The following is an 18,988-nucleotide window of genomic DNA, read 5'->3' on the forward strand; positions in this document are numbered from 1 at the left end:
CCGGATTTACACAGGCGTAAAGCCAAATGGGCCGAACTCCTTCAAGAGTTCGACTATGAGATAAGATATAGAAAAGGAAAGTATAATATAGTAGCTGATGCACTCAGCAGAATGCCCATCATTAATAAATTGAGTTTTACTCAGTTTACTTCCAACTTGCTTGAATCTTTAAAAGAGAAATGCCAGGTTGATTCGGCATATTCCAACATATGGGAAGCAATAAAAAATGGGGATCCAACTGAAAGTGCTTCTACTGAGGAAGGAATATTTGAGGATGTTCAACAAGAAAATGGAGCATCAGGGGTTACTCAAACTGGATTCAAGTGGAAGAATTTTACCATTAATAATGGTTATTTACTCTACAAGGATAGGATATATGTCTCCAAAGATATAGAAATAAGGTGCCAGATACTCTTTGAGTGTCATGATACCCCTAGCGCGGGACATCCAAGAGTTAATAAGACTTATAGTCTTATTAAAAGGCAGTTCTATTGGCCTGGAATGAATAAGGACGTCCTTGACTATGTGGTCAAATGTAATAAATGCCAGGTTAATAAAGCTGAAAGATTGAAAATGGAAGGACTTCTCCATCCACTAGAGATTCCTTTGGGAAAATGGGAAAGTATCTCCATGGATTTTATTGTTGCTTTACCTAGAACACAGAGGGGGCATGACTCTGTGTGGGTGATTGTGGATAGGTTAACCAAAATGGCTAGGTTCATTCCAACTTCAACTGATGTTAAAACACCAGAATTGGCTAGATTGTTCGTAGAGAACATATACCGATTGTATGGCCTTCCGGCAAATATAGTTTCTGATCGGGATAGAAAATTTGATAGCCAATTTTGGCGTGCGGTATTTAGGAAATTGGATACTAAACTTAGCATGAGTACGGCGGATCACCCGCAAACAAATGGGCAAACTGAAAGGGTTAACCAAATCCTTGAAGATATGCTTAGGGCATATGTAAGTAAAAGGAAAACTAATTGGGAAGAGTATCTACCGATAGCAGAGTTTGCATATAATAGTGCCAAGCACTCTTTCACTGGATATAGTCCATTTATGTTAATGTATGGGTTTCAACCCAGAGCTCCTTTTGCAGTAGGACTGCATAAGGAAAAGGTTCAGGCAGCCAAAGACTTTTTGGAGGATATCAATAATATGTTAAAATTTGCTCAAGAAAATATTAAAAAGGCTCAAAATCGAGCTAGAGCATATGCAGATCCTCACCGAAGAGATATCTCCTTTGAAGAAGGAGAATTGGTCTATCTTAAGGTGCCTGAACAAACTAAAACTATGAAAAAGGGACAATGTCCAAAGCTTTCACCAAGGTATTGTGGTCCTTTCATAATACTTAAAAAGGTGGGAGAATTGGCTTACAAGCTCCAACTACCTCCTAGTAGTAAAATACATCCAGTTTTTCATGTAAGTAAATTAAGGAAGAAGCTGGGTGATTTGGATAATCTAATCTTAAATGATGATATTGAGGAGCTATTAAATGACCAATCTAATCCACATGAACCAGAAAGAATATTAAATGTTCGTAATAGACGAACAAGGAATACTATTTATCAAGAATGTTTGGTTAAGTGGAAAGATTGTTCAAAAGAAAGCTCAACATGGGAGCGAGTAAGTACATTAAAGAAAAGGTTTCCCAATTTACAGTTAGACCTTCCAAGTATCGTTTTCGAGGACGAAACCGATTCTTAAGGGGAAGGAAATGTGACATTAATGTGACATTAAAGTGATATTTAATATGACACAAACATTGAATGTGACATTAAAGTGACATTAAGGTAAATCAAGGGGAACATGCACGAGGATGACCGTCCGGGCTCTTGGGCGCCCGAACGGGGTTTAGGGGAGCCTAAAACCAAAGAGAGTCCAAGAATAGTAGGACTCACCAAGGTTTGACGGCTGGCAAAAGGATCATGATGGATCTGGCCAGCAATAAACTAGGCAAGGCTGGGAGGTGAAAGGATCGCTCATGCTCATTTCTTCTGACTGCTTTTCCTCTAGCTTTTATGATCTTCTTCAGAGTCATCTGTCATCAGGCTTAGTACCAAAGTAAGCCTTAAAAGGAGTCATCCTGTCAACGGCCGAAGTGGGAGATCAATTGAGGATGTGAACTACGGTAGCCACTGCCTCGGCTCATAGAAACTGAGGTGTCTGTCGGTGCTCCATCATGGTGTGCGCCATCTCGATCACACTGCGGTTCTTCCTCTCCAAAATGCCTTTTATCTTGAGGAGTATTGGTGTTAGAAAAACTCCTAGTGAATGCCCCTATCTACACAAAAACAAGCAAACTCAGTAGACATAAATTCACTGCCCTTGTCTGAACGCAAGGTCCTCAGTCGTCGGCCAGATCAAATCTCCTCAAAGAGAAGCCCAATCCTTGAAGTGAGAGAAAGCCTCCGACTTCAAAGTCAAGAAATAAGACCAAGTCATCCTGCTGTAGTCATCTACGATCAACATGAAGTACAAGCTCCCCTTCAGGGACTCGGTCCTCATCCGGCCACAAAGATCCGTAGATACAAGCTCCATGGGTGAAGTAGACCGCCTAGAAGCTTTGTTGGGAATCACATCCCAATGCAGTTTTCCATAAATGCAAGACACATGGGTGATGACTCACCACTATGTCCGGCAATCCTTGGACAAACAACCCTCACGACAGCTTCCAAAGGTACTCGTAGTTCAAGTAGCCAAACCGAGCATACCATAGCTCGGATTGTGTCTGAGAAAAGTAAGAAGAAGAGAAGTAAGAGCTGACGAAGACTTCAATTTGTAGATGCCATTCTCCTCATACCTTGCAGAGAGAACCTTCCTCGATCCACGATCAAGGATTCAAACAGTATCACTGTCAAACTCTACCAAGAGGCCAAGAGCACAAATCTTATGGACCGAAAGTAAATGATACCCCAAACCTGGCACATGCAACACCTCAGAAGTGTGGGTACCACACGTCCATCTGGAATAAGCTGCATCTCACCCCGCGCAACAGTAGACACAGAAGAGTTGTCTCCAATGAGAATCTACCCACGCGAAGGTCGCAAATGGGCAACACCAACAGGAAAAGGAGCCATGTGCAAGGAGACACCACTGTCCACGATCCACTCACGAGCTTGGGGAGCTGTCATCGTAGCATCAGAAGTCTTCAGTGGAGTTCTCAATGACTGCTAAGTGTAGAAAAGCAGCTGATGAGGTTGCAGCCACTGCTCCAAAATCCTTCGTGTCCTTCTTCTTGGTGTCCTTCTTGTCTTTGTCGAGGCAATCCTTCTTCCAATGACCGATCTTACCACAAATATGGCAAGTCGATTTCTTCTCCTTTTCCTTCTTGGATTTGATGTTCTCCTTCTTCTTCTTTTGGTCCTTTCCCTTCTTTTGAGAGGCTTGACCAACCAAAGCCTCAGATTTGAAAGCATTCTGTCCCTTCAATTGTTCCCCCTAGTCCAAGACCATAGGAACCAACTCTTCCCACCAAAGAGTCGACTCCCGCCCTGATGCAATAAGAGCGGAATAAAAGGTACCGAATCGTGGCAACAACTGGGACAGTAAAGTGATCGCCATGTCTTTAGAGAAAATAGGCTTCCCCGCATTTTGAACCTGCATCTGAAGCTGTCAAAGCTTGTTGATGTGTTCCCGAAGCGAAGAAGACTTATTCATGGACAAGGTCCGCATCTGCACCTCCAAAGAAACCCTCTTCATCAGGGTCATCCGGTTGTACATCTGATCGAGCTCCAGCAATATCTCTCGAGCCACCGTTAAGTGCTCGAAGTGAGCTATCACGACTATGGTGCAAGACAGAAACAGAAAAGATCGAATCCTCGCATTCAGTTTTTCAGAATGAGACTGGACCTTGGTCAACTCCGCACGAGCATTGGAAGAGAGTTTAGACTCGTCCCTCACCGAGGGCCTGTTAATCTCCTCCATCACCAATTCTGCCAAATCATAAGACTCCAAAATGGCCAACATCATCACCCGCCAGATGCGGTAATTGTCACCATCAAGCTTTTGATCCGATGGAAGAGCCGGTAGGACAGGCACCTTCCTATCCATTATCTCCTGGAACTCCAAATCAGTCTCTAAAGACATGTTAACCTGAAATACCTGCACAAACGCAAAATCAGCCCCCTCTGACTGTGAAAACACAGCCTTTAAGGGCTAGTTCCCTGGCTGCCCAAACCTTCTTCACCCGCAGGAGGCGATGAAAAGGTAAAATCTGCAATGGAAGGCCTCAAACGCAGCCTTCCTCCCCTTCGAACAGCAATAACCTGCAGCAGATTCACCGATTAGACTCCTTTCCCGCACGCCCACACTCGCTTCAGCCTTGATCCGATGCGCAGCCCTCCCGCTTGCCCTCGAATTGTGGAAACGTAGTCTTGTGTCGCACTCAAATCTCCTCTTCAGATAGGTTTAGCCCTCAGTCAATCCATCTTCACCGCTCTAATACCATGTCAGAGTGCAGCGATGCGGAAGCGTAGGACAAAGACTGAGAGAGAGTGAACACAAAGAGAGAGAGAGAGAGAAAAGGAGACAGTGTAAACGCAGAAAATCTACGGTGTAGTATGTTGTATAAAAGTGCAGAAAAACACGGGGCAAAGGAAATATCTGCGTGTGTCTCCGACTTGATGACCTCGATCTCCGTTAGCCCGAGCACAGTCTGTCTCAGCCAACAGATCTCAAGATCAGAATCTGAAATGAATGACTGCTGCAGTGTGCCACAAAATGGCTATAAATAGCCAAAAAAAAAGGCATCAAAATGACCAGGTCGGCTGCATTAAATGCAGCTGACTGTAATAAAATAATGCCCAAATAACTGTCTGACTGCACTGTCCGACTGCAGGCTGCCACACGGCACCTGCGCAGTCTGCTGACGTGGCACTGCCGTCGTGGCAGACTCGAGAAGTCCTAGATCGCAAACCCCGTAACATTCCATGGGAGTGCCGGGTGGAGCTTTCTAGACTCTCTTTCTGATGGACTGCTAAGACGTGTCCTGAAAGAGAACAGGTGGACACGTTACATAGGCCTTGAATGCACATGATGTAGAGGATATATATATAGTAACTTCCTCGAGTATGCATCTACTACCACACGATTGGCACCTCTGCCAAATATCAATCGACTAGTAGGTATATCGACTTGATAGTCGGATTAAAAGATCCATGGCCTTTCTAACAATACTTGATAGCTTGGTCGTCTTGCGAACCTAATAATCCTAAAGTTCACAATGCATTCCACACTAGCAACAATCACAAGGCCAACAAAAATCTCAAAATTTCCAGAAATTACAGTAGATAACTTGCTGCAATTAATACACTCAGGTGCACTCTGTCAAAACTGTCTAATGCACACAGTCCAAGGTGCATGCAATGTTCAGCAACATTGTATCAGCAAAATCATCAAAATTCCTTGCCCCAAATTTGTCCAAAACAGTCTATCAATGACTGAAACTGCAGTACATGTGCCAATGTCCTCAAAAAACACAAAAGCCCCAAAATTTCTAATAATTTTGCTCAGAAATTTGCATCAATCGTGTCTCTGGCACGTGTCCTGAAGTTGTACCTGAAGCCCTCTTGTCCAGAGATGTATTCTGGAATGAAAAGGGTTTTTTTTTTTTTAATTAATACCTTTGAAATGTCAGTCGACCAGGTACAAGTGCAGGCGCTCGAGGAGATGCAGGTGCAGGTGCAGGCAGGCTGTGCTGGTTACAGGCAGACTGGGCAGCGCAGCCATCATCAAAGGAGGGCATGGCAGCTTGTACTTGGCAGGCAGATGGGGTACTGACGCGCTGCAGGAGCAGTGGCATGCCACCCAGGGCGCCGAGTACTGGACGTCGCAGGGTTCAAGGGCGGTGTTCCCAGATGCAGGCAGCGTTTATCTCAGGTGCAGGTGGCTGAAGACTGACGGGGTGAGGCAATCTTACAGGCATCCGTTCAAGCAGGAGGTCGTAAACATGACTGGTGGCAGGGCACCAGTGGGTCAGCTGGTACAACGGCCAGAGGGCAGGCGGGGCACTGGTGGGACAGTGGCACTGGGCGAGGAGCTGCAAGAGACAGGCAGCACTGGCGGGGCAACTGGCGTCTCCTTCTGAAGGGGCACTGGCTGACTGAGCGGAAGGAAGGCGGCTCCAGCTGCTGACAGTGGACTCTGAAGGTTGAGGCTGGACCCTGTTGCTGAGCTGAGAAGCTGGTGCTTAGACTGAGCAAGAAGCTCCCGGAGGCTGAGCTGAACAGAGCCAATGCTCCGATACCAACTATGAGATGGAGACAGGATCGAAGCTCAGCGCAAAATGCAGTAGACAGTGTGAGAGTGAAGCACGACACCCAATGCAATAGACTAAAAGAGTGTAAGTTGAAAGTACAGGGTGCAACCCTTAAACCTTAGGGTTGTAGGGGGTGTTCACACCCGAACATGATAAGTGCCCGTAAGTGTGTGGCATAAGCACATACGAAATAAGACCATAAGTCTGGGGGAAAAAACATCTCATACCGAGAGTAAAAAGTGCCCCAATGTCCTACTGATCACCAACACTCCTATATGAGCATAGGCATAAGTGAGGCGTAAGTGAAATACCCAACAGGTCGGTCCCAGTGGGTTCGACCGGAACACTTCCGTTGCGAATGTAGACTCAGTGGGGTCTAAGTGACAAACCCCATGATGTTCCAAGGGAGCGCAGGCGGCGTCATTTGAAAAACCTATTGATGGACTACAGAAAGGTGCGCCTTGGAATAAGCCTGGCGGATACATCACATGAAGAGTCTCGGACCGCCCTGAAGCAATGAACGCAGAATAAAAACCACTGAAACGTGGCGATAACTATGAAAGAAGAGTTATTGCCATGTCTTCAAAAGTGATCACCTTCCCTACATTTTGAACCTGCATCTCAAGTTGCCTTAGCTTGTTGATATGTTCCTGCATAGAAGATGACTTGTTGACACTCATGGTCCGCATCTATACTTCCAAAGAAACATGCTTCACAACGGTCATCCAATTGTACATCCGATCAAGCTCGAGCTATATCTCCCGGGCCACCGTCAAATGCTCAATATGAGAGATAACAGTTGTAGTACATGAGAGAAATAAAAACGAGTGAATGCAAGCATTGAGTTTATCCCAATGTGTCTGAGCCTTTGCCAACTCCAACTTTTCACTAGAAGAGAGTCTGGACTCGTCTCGCGAAGAAGGACGATGAATAGCCTCCATAACAAGCTCCACCAAATCATAGGACTCTAGAATGGCAAGCATCATGACCTGCCAAATGCAGTAATTCTCGCCATCGAGCTTTTGGGACATCTTCACCTACAATGCATGCACAAAACACAAACAGCAACCCCCTCTGACTGTGAAAATACAGCCTGCTAGGGCTTTGCTTTCCTCATCCCGCTCCTTCTTCACTCGCTAGAGGCAATGAAAAGATAAAATCTGCACTTGAAGGCCCAGAAACACAACCTTCTTCCTTCTCTAACAGCAAAACCAGCAGCAACTTCAGTAAATCTTCTCCTTTCTCACACACCCACGCTCACCTCAGCCTTGTTCTAATGCGCAACCCACCTGCTCGCACTTGAACGCTGAAAACGCAGCCTTGTGTCATGCTAAAATCTCCTCTTTAGATAGGTCCACCCTAAGTCAGTCCTTCAATGCTCTAATACCATGTCAAAGTGAAGCAATGCGGAAGCGAATGACCAAGACAAAGAGTGAACAGAGAGGGGGGGAGAGAGAGAGAGAGAGAGAGAGAGAGAGAGAGACAATGAAACACAGAAAATCTATAGTGAAGAATGTTGTATAAAGATGCAGAATTATACACGGTTGCAGAGAGAATATCTACATATGTCTCCACCTCAAAGATCTCAGTCTCCGTCAACCCCTAGGGCAATCTCCACGGTCTACAGCCCGGAAATCTGTGAAAACAACTAGCAGAGATTGTTGGAAACAAAGCCTGTAAACAAGCTAAAAATAATGCCCAAAATAGTGCAAGTCGGCTGCAATTAATGTAGCCGACTGGTGCAGTCCAACTGTACGCCACATGGCGACTAGCCGACTTCCTGGAACGTGGCACCCACGACAGCCTACCACATGTCCCGCCTGTTTGGGAGATGACTCTCTAACAATAGCATCTTCTTAAATGCGTCAGAGAAAGACACTTGGTAGCAAGCTATCGTGGCATTAAAGTCCCCTAGCAAATAACATTCTCTCCCTTCAGAACTCCCATATATCCTCATTTAGAGCTTTGTATGGTGATTGCCCCTTGCATGGAACGTATCAGAACATCATAGGGGGGAAGTAGCATATTGCAATGTAAGAGTAAGCTCCTTGCCACATGCTCTCACACACATATACATGGCCCGCTCATCCCTGTGAACTACTTGGATCATATAATGTAGTTTCTCTCTAAACAATAGCTTTTGTCATCCATGCGTGTCTCCCTCCTATATGCTAAATCCCATCTCAATGTGTGGTTTTTTTGCAATGAATCAAACTCAGACTATATGGCCCTCTCCCAAGAGTAACTATCACCTCTACATCATGGAGGGCGCAAACTGATTAGGATGACATCTATCTCTAGTAGATCGTCTCAAAACAAGTTATGGGGCCTATACATCCTGTCCAATAGTATAATCATAGGCCATTGAAACATCATCTATAGGCTATCTAGTTGGTTGTACCATAACAGTAGGGTCCTCTTGAAAGATCACCTTGTGTACCTCAACTATGTCACCTCTGGGAGTCTAGTGTGAGGCCCCTGATGTGTCTCTAACTAGAATATTATGTTTTTTTATTATTATCATTATTATTATTATTCTTCTTCTTCTTCTTCTTCTTCTTCTTCTTCTTCTTTCTTCTCCTTTCATCCTTTTTCTTCTTCATAAGTTCTCGCCATAATCACAACTCTCCCTCCTCTATAGAGGGCCAACTTACCCTCCTCCCTAGTAGCCTTAATTATTGACATACATTCCCTTATGTGGGCTAGCTAGGTCGGTGTGAGGTTGTTACCTAGAAATACACATGTACCTTTCAATGTTCGACTTTGGGCTAAGAAATCTTTTTTAGTCTTGATGGTGGGGAAGTGGAGGGTGAGAACATGCTCTTTCGAACTCTTCCCTACAATAGTGTGGGTACCCTTCTTATCTATCCTCCAAGCACGTGTGTGCAAGTTTCCTCGATATTCATCATGGTCTATAGCTCCTTGGTGTCTTCTTCCACCTTCTTATGTATTTTTAGCCCAACAACTCGAACATGAAGTGCTCTCACTTTCCTTTTTGCCAATGTGCCATTTATGATGGTTGATGTGGATGTATAAGCTGGTTGTCTCTCTTTCTTCACCACTTGGATCCACTACTCTAGTTCTTCCACCTGTTTTTGGGTTTTTCTTGAGCATCTTTACCCAAGAAGTGGTTTTCTTTGATGCACCTCCTTAAGGAGTGTTGGACATTGGCAAAAGTTGTAGTGGATAGGTGCTAGTGGGTGCCTAGTGTCGTATCTTGGTTAGGGACATTGAATTTTCCCTTGGAAATGGCTTTTGGTATCATAGGAGTTAGAGATTTAAATGATTTAATGTCCTAGACTAAAGTTTATAGTGGGAAGTTTCAATACTTTTCAAGTTCAAAGAGTTTAGGAATTTAGAATTAAGATTAGGCATCATTTAATGTTATTAAAAATGAGGGCAAGGCCAAAGAGCTAGGCAAGCCGTTTTTGCATGTGGAAGACCCAATGAAAATGGAAATTTGCCAAATCTCAAGTTTGAGACAGTTTTGGGTTGCACACAAGTGTGTCTTCCAGATAGGACTCTTGTTCTCCCGTTCTAGGCTGTTTAGGACGAAATGGAGGGTGGTCCATGGAGAATTGAGTGTTGGGTTGAGAGAGAGTAGGTAAGCCATAAGGAATAGCAAAGTGACCTAATCTACAACACTTTCTAGGGCTAGAACAGTAGGGCAACTGCTATGCAAGCATTTTTATCACGAGAAAGTCAAAGAAAATTCTCTTCCCTTTCCCTATAAAGAGAGCTCGTTTTTCTTCATCTTACATCAAATTTTTTTGTTGTAAACTCTTGTACAGCAACTGGAGATAGCCTAAAGTTGGCCCCATCCATCTACATCATCATTCTTTATTTACTCCTCTATCATCAAATACCTCCATATTTCCTCTTCTTTTGCTGATATTTTACAAGGCACCAGATTTGTAAATTCATTATAGCCCTCCTTCTCAAGCTCTTCTTCCATTTCAAAAACAAAAAGCAAGCCATATCGATGTATTGCTGCTCATCAATGAAGAAAGGCTGATTTTCCCTCTTTGTATTCTCATCTTGTAAAGAAATCAGTTGTCCTTATTGCATAATAAGTGATGCATGTGTGCATACATATCTTTTCATTATGTTGTGAGAGTGAGAACTACTCCTCACTCTTTGGTTGATTGTAACCAAGCTCTTCCCTAAAGGACTTAGGTTGAAAAGAAATAAATTCCTTCAAGGGCACCATCGGGGGGAGGGAAACCTTCAACTCTCAATCTTGTATCTGTTACTTTACATTTTCATAGTTGTAAATTGTCATATTCAACTTTAAGCATTTGTTCTCTCCATTTCTTGAAATATCAAGTTTTGAAAACAAACGTATACTATGTTGTTCGGGGCATTTACATTATCAAGACAATTAAGTAACTTGGATATGACCAAAACCTTAGCTTGGAATGATTGGTCTCCTTTCTCAAGTCAAGGGGATGCCAAGTAGTGAAGTGAAGGATCTTTTGCCCGAAAGCAGTAAGTGCGAAAGAAGAAAAAAGGCTATGGTATACACCAAGGTGGTTCCATATGATTCGTACAGTACATTTAGTAATGCGAATATGCACGGTATGGAATATACACAAAACTTTTGAGAATAAAATACATTGTTTCACATGTTCATTTTAAAAAACATATAAAATTGTATATAAAGTCAGCTTACACATATAAAATATAAAACAAAGTACGTGTGAGAGGGAGAGGGAGAGGGAGAGGGAGAAAGGGAGTAGGTTAAAGTGTAGATGAGCTTGAATAGAAAGTGTAGATGAAGCTAAAATGGAAGGTCAAAGTGTAGATGAACCTTGAATGAAAGGTGTCCACAAGCTAAATGCATGGATCTTGAAGGAAACCATGTGTAAAAAACATACAAAACAGTACCGTATGAAACGTTCTGTACACCAACAGAATGCAACCATGTTTGGCACCCTCACCAATACTCTTGCCTGTAGAAGCTGACTATTGCAGCCTTGTACCTTCATTTTAGTTAGTTTTAGTTCCTTTAGTTTCATTATGTTCTTCTTAACTTCATCTTCTCTATTCACTCCATGTTCTTGTTCTTTTCTATTGCACACTCTCACAGGTGTCTCTGTGTCATTTGAGCTCATATCTCCCTGTCTTTGTCCTTGTATCTCCCTACGTTTGTCCTCACCATTGGCACGACAAGGTGTAGATTTCATCAATAGCATATCTAAGGCAATGCAACATGTATCCAAGTGGACTAGGTATGTGATATACCTATCCTCTTAGAGATGCAAGAACTATATCTAATAGTAGAATCATCTTCATACCTAGCTGCTACACAGAACTCACTGGAGTCCTCTTAGTATCCAATGTCACAATGTCCATCCTAATCACTCAATCCAATTCACAATTTCAACTACGAAGGGTTTCTTCGAATCCACTATACATGAAATTGAGGTGTAGCAATAGCTACCTGAAGCTTTTCAAATTTTATTTTTTGAAATGTCTCCATTGGAATGTTTTCCCTTTCCCTTTAAGCTGGTCACTGATGGGAACAACTATTTTATCATAATCTTGAAGGAATCTTCAATGAAATCCAAATAAACCTAGGTATATTTATAGCTCTTTCAAGTTCCCTAAAGATGGCCGCTCTATAATAGGTCATAATTTTTCTAGTTCTCTTTTTAATCCCCCTTCGAACTAGCTTCATAAATGTGCTAGTACGTTGGTAAGACCAAATGGCATTACCAAAAAACTTATAGTATCTATACCTAGTATTAAATGTCATTTTGGATATATGCTCACATGATGATAGCCTGATCTCAAGTCTATCTTTGTAAATCATCTAGCCCCCTTTAATTAATCAAAAGGGGTATAGAAAACTTCTCCTTTACTCCAATCTCATTGAGAGCACTATAATCTCAATGCACATCGGTAGAGCCAAATTAAATAGGTGAAGTCCATGGTGAATTGTTGGTTAATAAACCCCTTGTCTAAATACTCTTTGATTTGCCTTTCCATTTCTTGGTGTTCAGCTTCATTTAGCCTATAAAGGGGTTATAGATTTTCAATAAGCATCTCTAAGTAACTCTATGGGATGATCGACATCCCCTCTATCAAGTGGCAACATCTTTAAATTCATCTAACAATTGAGGTAACCCATTTTGACTGCTATATTTATAAGAGTTCAACTTTCTAAAGATGAAAATTTTTACATCAGTCAAAAACTAAATGAAATATACATCACACAACTTTTTATCCATAAGCTTTTGTAATTCAAGTGAAGAAATCTGAGGAGAATTCAATACATTATGTCCAACTTGAAATGCAATACTTTTGCACTCTATTTCAAATTCTAGTGAATTATGATGATAGCTCCTTTTACTCCTTTTAAGTGATGGCTGTAAAGACCATAACCACTCTCTACCTGGTGCAATATCAGCCATGTCCATATTCATGGTCTGGAAGACTATCTCTATAATCTTGTATCTCAATTCCAAATGTACACCATATTTTTTAGTCCTCTAGGAGGACCAACACCATTTTTCTTTGGGGATTTCAGGCATTTCCTCCATGGACCTACTTCTCCATAGACTACAGACGCTTCAAATACCATTAAAAATGGAATATTATTGCACATATGAGAGAGTAGTGGGGCGATGTTAGATGGCTTAGTTGTCTGTCAGAGGAGAGACAAAAGCAATATGGGGAAGCCCGGCTGCCCACTCTACCCAATATTTTTACCCTCTATATACATCAGATTGGAGAGTTTATAATAGAGGTGGCGGTCGTGGTGTATCACTCTCTAGACTGATGGTCAATTTACTGCCCTACACTGATCATATCATCCCTATATCTAACTGATCTCTGACTCACAGGTGGTGTTACAGCACCATATGGGATGTAGTAATGAATTTTGCACAGAAAGAGAACTCTCTACAAACCCTTTTTCTCTAAGTTAAGACACATACACACCCGAATGCCCACAAGGGGGGGTATATCCCCTCCAAATATTAGCCGAGAGAGCAGCCAAGAGCCACACTAGCATTTTTCCTATGTGCAGATAAGATAACTCGCAAAGAAGAATGAACAGTGGAGCTTGATCACACTGGGACCCTCAGGATGTGACCAACCGAGTGTTCGAGTTGGCAAGAGCTCCGGACTTACACAAACACACCATGTGAACAGATGTCCAACCAAGTAATGCACCCAGCCAGACTTCAACCCACAACCTTAATATTGTGAGCCCAAGTTTTAACCACCAGACCATCACCTTTGATATGGCTCTAAATGAACCTTGGGGAAACCAAGGCATGGTCTTTCATACATGCAGGTGGGTTATAAGAGAGAATGATCACATATAGAGGCAGCCAGGGTAAGGTTACACTACTATGTCCTAACTTCCCAGTTATTTAGTTTTGCTCCTGAAATGGGATATTCAAGTTGTATAGACCTTTCATAGGCCCACAGAGCCTTAATAAAACATTAAAATAGCCTGCAGATCAAAATATTACATACCTCACATCAAGCCTTTCATCAGAAGTTCCAAGCATGCATATAAAACGGCTGGGACAATGCTGGAAATTGAATATTGTTTTGGCCCACCAAACAGCACAAAATCTTGCCTCACCTTCCTCCTATATTTCCATGCACAAACACCTCTCATGAATATAGCGCTATATCAATTGAGCAGCAAAACAAACTTTAGTAGCACAACAAACTAACAGCAATTTTTGAAAGCAATCAAAGTGTAGCTAATGCTTCCTCACAATCCTAGCAAATTCTGAATCATCCACCTTCGTATTCTCTGTACAGGAAAGAGATATATACCGCACAAATATTAGTCAGTAATAAAGCATCCACTTGCTGTGCCACTGCCTTTGAGCAATCCTGGCCATATCACAAAGATACAGACATTACATATGTGCGATAAAATGGACCACAAGCAGCTTGCAGGAAAACATTAGAAGCTTTCAGTCATGTAAGAATGGTGACAATCGCTCTAATATGAGGGCCAGCCTGACCAAATCACAACAACTCTGCATAAACAAACAAGAAGCCAAGCTTGCGCTCAAAACCATTAATACCTTGTAAGCAGATGCAAGAGTGGTAGCAGCCTCTTGCACAGTGAATCTCATAGAGAGGGACTCAGTATTGAATGCTCTGAACAGTCGTGCTGCTATCTCAGTACTATCCCTGTCCAAAAGACAAGCAATCTCATTCAATCACATAATCCTTCAGCACTGTTTTTACTGGTTACACACTATTTCATACCAGTGAAATAAGATAATAAAAAGCTTATAAAATGGGACTGCTGAGGAGGCCTAACCTAATAAGGTATGGAGTCCTTTGTCCGAGAAGTCCAATTACTTGATATGCAAATGTTCTAAGTTGCTTTGTAAATGGCTCTGTTTAACCAAACTATCATGAAAAGATGAGCCAAAGAAAAGAGAGACAGAAAAGCATTTTTATCAAGATAACAGATAATTGCCTGCTTCTGTTGGGGCAGGACCATCAAGAAGCTTAAGTACACTGTTAAGAATGATTGGCGCCATGGGTTTTAACTGTTCATCCTGTGCCTGAAAATAAACATGTGCAGAAAACATAAGGATCTCAAATTGGGCACTGTGCAGCCTATTTGAACTGTCTTGTCCAAATGAGATACAAACTCATACATGCTTGAATGTCCAGATTGTGAACTCCAAACCCAACTGCTTCAACCGAGTAAATGATTCATTTCCTGGCAAAACATTTTAACTACTTCACTGTGAATGAACACAATATTCACCCAAATGTAGAGAATAATCAGCAGTAATGGCCACAAAATAGATTTTACGACAACCATAAATACTACATAAAAGCCACCAAAACACCATCACAGCCCATATCACCTCCCTTTTCAATCTATCATCATGCAATCATGACTTGGAAATGAAGGCTACCCATACACATGCAATTCAGTCACATTTGTGCACACACAAACACAATGCTAACAATAGCCACTGATGAGAAGTAAGGCCCAGTAGTTAGGACTTCAGCTCATCAGCATGGAGTCATGAATTCAAGTCCCCCCTCCATCATCATGGGTAGGGGGACCTATCTCCCATGGTGCTTGATGTGATGCATGTCGACCTGGCCCACTGTAGGACTCCCATAGCAGTCACTCAGTTTCTTAGCCTTGTAGCCCCTGTGCCATTTGGTTTTCCTTTTTTAACCTTTTTTGTGGGACAGGGAAAAAAAGGCGAGGGGGCAAGGGGGTTTGGTTTGGTTTATTTAAAAATCTAAGCATATATTTATTTGAACTTAGAACAATGTTTTAATAAATTACCGTATATGCAATCAAAAATGCAATGAAGAGTAGCTGGAAAAGAATTTGCTGCAGTAATAGAACGCGTAAAGACGCTCATGAGTCTCATTTTGAGGTTTCGATTTGCTGGAGAAACCCGTGCATCTGCAGCAACCTCTTTGCTAAGTGTCCCTGAAAAGAAAAGGAAGCTAAGGACAGGAGCAGAATAGAGCCGAAAATCTGAGGATTAAAGGTTCACAGTAATCTTTCATACCAATCTCCCTCAAAGAAATTAGAGCTATCTTTAGACAGCAATTTTATCGCTGTGAACAGAAATGCTCTCAAGGCACCCATCATATGCACAAAAAGGTTCTAGGAGGACAGATTGGAAACATTTCTACCAATTTCCCACACAAGTTTATAAGATCAAAATGCCTAGATGCATAAAAGAGAACCAATCATTCAAAAAGGGAGCAAATAACGTTTACCATGCATATTGCTTAAGTTGCTGGCAGCTGCAGCTCATTGCTAAACTAATAAGTAAAGATCTGCATGCTAGACATGAGGGCATACATTGTAACAAACTATTTTGATCACGATTGGCATCATGCTCTTAAGAGCTAACCATAGTATAGACACGTCCCTTTATTATCACACACTTGAGGAAAATACAGAGACTCTTGATAATTAGAAAAGTTGGCTTAGATAAAGAAAAATATGCATGTGCTTGCACATGTACATACGTGTGCACACACATGCACGGTGCATGCCTGCGAGAGAGGGAGACACACACACACACACGGTGGGACCATACAAACAATAAATGGAGATTTTGCAACGACTGCTCTTTTATAATCCCAAATACATGAACCACTAAGCACACCAAATACAGATTTATAATCCCAAATACAGATTTATAATGCACTTTAATGTGTAGCACACCAAAACAAACCGCCACTGTGAATTGTATATCATTTCCACAGAAAGACGCTGCCTAGAGAAAGACTTTTGAACAAAGCCACAACTACAACAAGACAAGGTTGGCATAAAACACTTGACTTTTTCTCAGGAGTCTCGGGTCCTCTAGTTTCATTCTTGCTGCCACCTTCTTTACCAACTCCTCTCCTATTTTTGGTGACACATTTATTACTTCCAATAATTCACTCTTTATGGAGTCTAATTTAGAGTGCACTTTACTGTGTAACACACCAAAACAAACCACAACCATGGATTCTATATCATTTCCACGGTAAGACTTTGCCTAGACAGTAACTTTTGAACATAGCCACAACAACGACAAGACAAGGTTGGCATGAAACACTTCACTGTACCTTGAAAAATAGAAAAAAGCTTTCTCACAAGTGTTGGGTCCTCTAGGTTCACTCCTGCTGCCTTCTTCTTTACCAACTCCTCTCCTCTCTTTGTGATACGTTCATTACTTCAAAAGAAAAATGTAAGCATCAGATTTATCCACAATTTTTGTCATAAAATCTTACTGTATAACATGGAGTCAAGTTATGGAGCATAACCAACAAAAGATGCGACCACAACTGTACGGTACAAAAACAAGTAAAACAATCTAGCATAAGAAACAAAAGAGATCATTAGATTGTGCCGCCTCCTGACACCTGGAGTGAAGCAAGAAAATCCATTCAAAGCGAAAGCACTTAAACTTACCCGCACCACCAGGATTATCTTTAATAAGACAAATCTGTTCTTTTGTTTTTTGAAAAGAGGATCTTCCATGCAAGATCTTCAACAGATTATGATCATATAAGTCAAGCAAGATTAACTAAAGGCTTGCCTACCAGTCAAGAATGACAATTTATCAGTCGTGAGCATGTGCATTTATGTCTTACACACCTAGTGGATCTTTGTGTCAACAATGTCCCGGATTGCAACAGACTAAAATATAAAGGACAATAAGAATAATGAAGTGGTAGTTGTTGAAAGCTTACCTGTCAGAACAAGCTGCAATTAATAATGGATAAAGCACTTCAGAAGGAAGATTCAACTCTGCCACCACATTCAATAGGCCTAACTGTTTACCGAAGAGTTCTATCAATCAAATGCTCAAATACAAACTTTGAAAAAGCGCACTTGATCAAACTGCTCAACAAGGATCCAACCAACCCAAAGAAACCATTACAACCTTTCGATTCAAAAGTGTATCTGCCTTGAGAGGAGATTTTCCTGTGACCCGGGTGGCCTGAAGCTGGGAAAGGCCTGGGGGAGCTTTAGAGACCCTACAGAAATCCATTCATAACAAAGTAACTTTTCAGGATTGAACTCAGACCAATTAGATATATTTTTTTTATCAAAGCTTGACAGGGCAAGATGACAGACCCTTCAGATGAAGATGTATTAGGCTGATAAATCATAGTTTGAAGACAAAATTCTAAAAAAATATCTCGATCAGCAGGTGACACCACAAAAGTATAACTTCTTGCACGGCTTTCATCCATGTTTCTTGCAGCATACTTCTCAATTTCCTGTTTAAGTAATGTCAAATAAAACTCAATGTCAATGCATTTTAAAACGTAAGACTACTTGATTAATGTGACCTTATTTCAATATTTTACTTAACTTGATTAACGTCACCTTATTTCAACATAGTGATACGGCAAGTGGTGTGACCTTCAATGAAACATTCAATGTTTGCAATTCTCACTAGCAGATCTTAAAACAAGGATGTATATTCACGTTCAAGTAGCTCACCAAATTCAAGTGTGTAAGCATGCCTAAATTCAAAAGGAGTAAGTGCAATCAGCACAAGATTCTACAGTCTCATGTTAAACCAGGAAACTAGAACATATACCTTCATAGCCATTCTCAAGAGTATATCTTGGTGTTGTATGGGAGTTTTGGATATGTTTTTCAGCAGTTCAGGAACCAGATCACCTCTATCCTGGAAAACAGAGTAAACACAACTAGAAGGTTTTTATCCAGGCGCATGCAGAGTGCACTCTCTAAGTAAGGACCTCAATATCATATCCATTTTGTGTCACAAACCTCTGAATGCCGATCTAAAGCCATTTCCATGTAAACCAAAGAAAAGTTCTTCACCATCGATGTTGTATTTTCACTTTGATACAGTCGCAGCAAATCAAGGAGAGGTAGCTTAATAGAAAGCTGTTCTTTCACTCGTTTATTAATATGAGAGAGCATATCAAGTACCTGAATCATAAACACCATACAAGTTTAGGAATTGAAAGTGAGTCTTTTTTCTTTTTAAGAGAAACCAAGCGCCCTTTACAAGCATGATGATCTCACATCAAGATGCAAACTGATCATGATACAAGTACATATGAATCAATGAAGAAGGTGATCAAAATCATGTAAGCACCAAGAAAAGAAAGCCACCCCCTCTCACCACTCAATGGTGGAGGGAAAGCCATGGGAGCCCCATCATGCTGATGTCAAAAGGGGGGAATATTGAAGCAGATCCATTGACGAAGATGCTCGAGGAT

The 18,988-nt window shown here is 41.6% G+C and overlaps 1 protein-coding gene across 1 annotated transcript in view; it reads right to left on the reverse strand.

The window, feature by feature from the left end:
* Positions 1–18,988, reverse strand: part of LOC148016520 (ARM repeat superfamily protein) — a 177,099-nt gene that overhangs the window by 147,491 nt on the left and 10,620 nt on the right. Inside the window, exons 2-14 of the mRNA XM_087664736.1 lie at positions 18,531–18,695; positions 18,337–18,426; positions 17,865–18,010; positions 17,671–17,764; positions 17,477–17,559; positions 16,850–16,956; positions 15,561–15,710; positions 14,908–14,972; positions 14,724–14,811; positions 14,562–14,640; positions 14,320–14,428; positions 14,063–14,122; positions 13,751–13,869 (exon numbers count right to left, since the gene is read on the reverse strand). Of these exons, the coding sequence (XP_087520862.1) occupies positions 13,751–13,869; positions 14,063–14,122; positions 14,320–14,428; positions 14,562–14,640; positions 14,724–14,811; positions 14,908–14,972; positions 15,561–15,710; positions 16,850–16,956; positions 17,477–17,559; positions 17,671–17,764; positions 17,865–18,010; positions 18,337–18,426; positions 18,531–18,695 (1,355 nt within the window). The remainder of the gene's footprint in view (positions 1–13,750; positions 13,870–14,062; positions 14,123–14,319; positions 14,429–14,561; positions 14,641–14,723; positions 14,812–14,907; positions 14,973–15,560; positions 15,711–16,849; positions 16,957–17,476; positions 17,560–17,670; positions 17,765–17,864; positions 18,011–18,336; positions 18,427–18,530; positions 18,696–18,988) is intronic.

Source organism: Lygodium microphyllum, chromosome 23 (assembly GCF_053477565.2).
Source record: "Lygodium microphyllum isolate KBCC chromosome 23, Lygodium_microphyllum_v1.1.10, whole genome shotgun sequence".
Taxonomy (NCBI): Eukaryota; Viridiplantae; Streptophyta; class Polypodiopsida; order Schizaeales; family Lygodiaceae; genus Lygodium; species Lygodium microphyllum.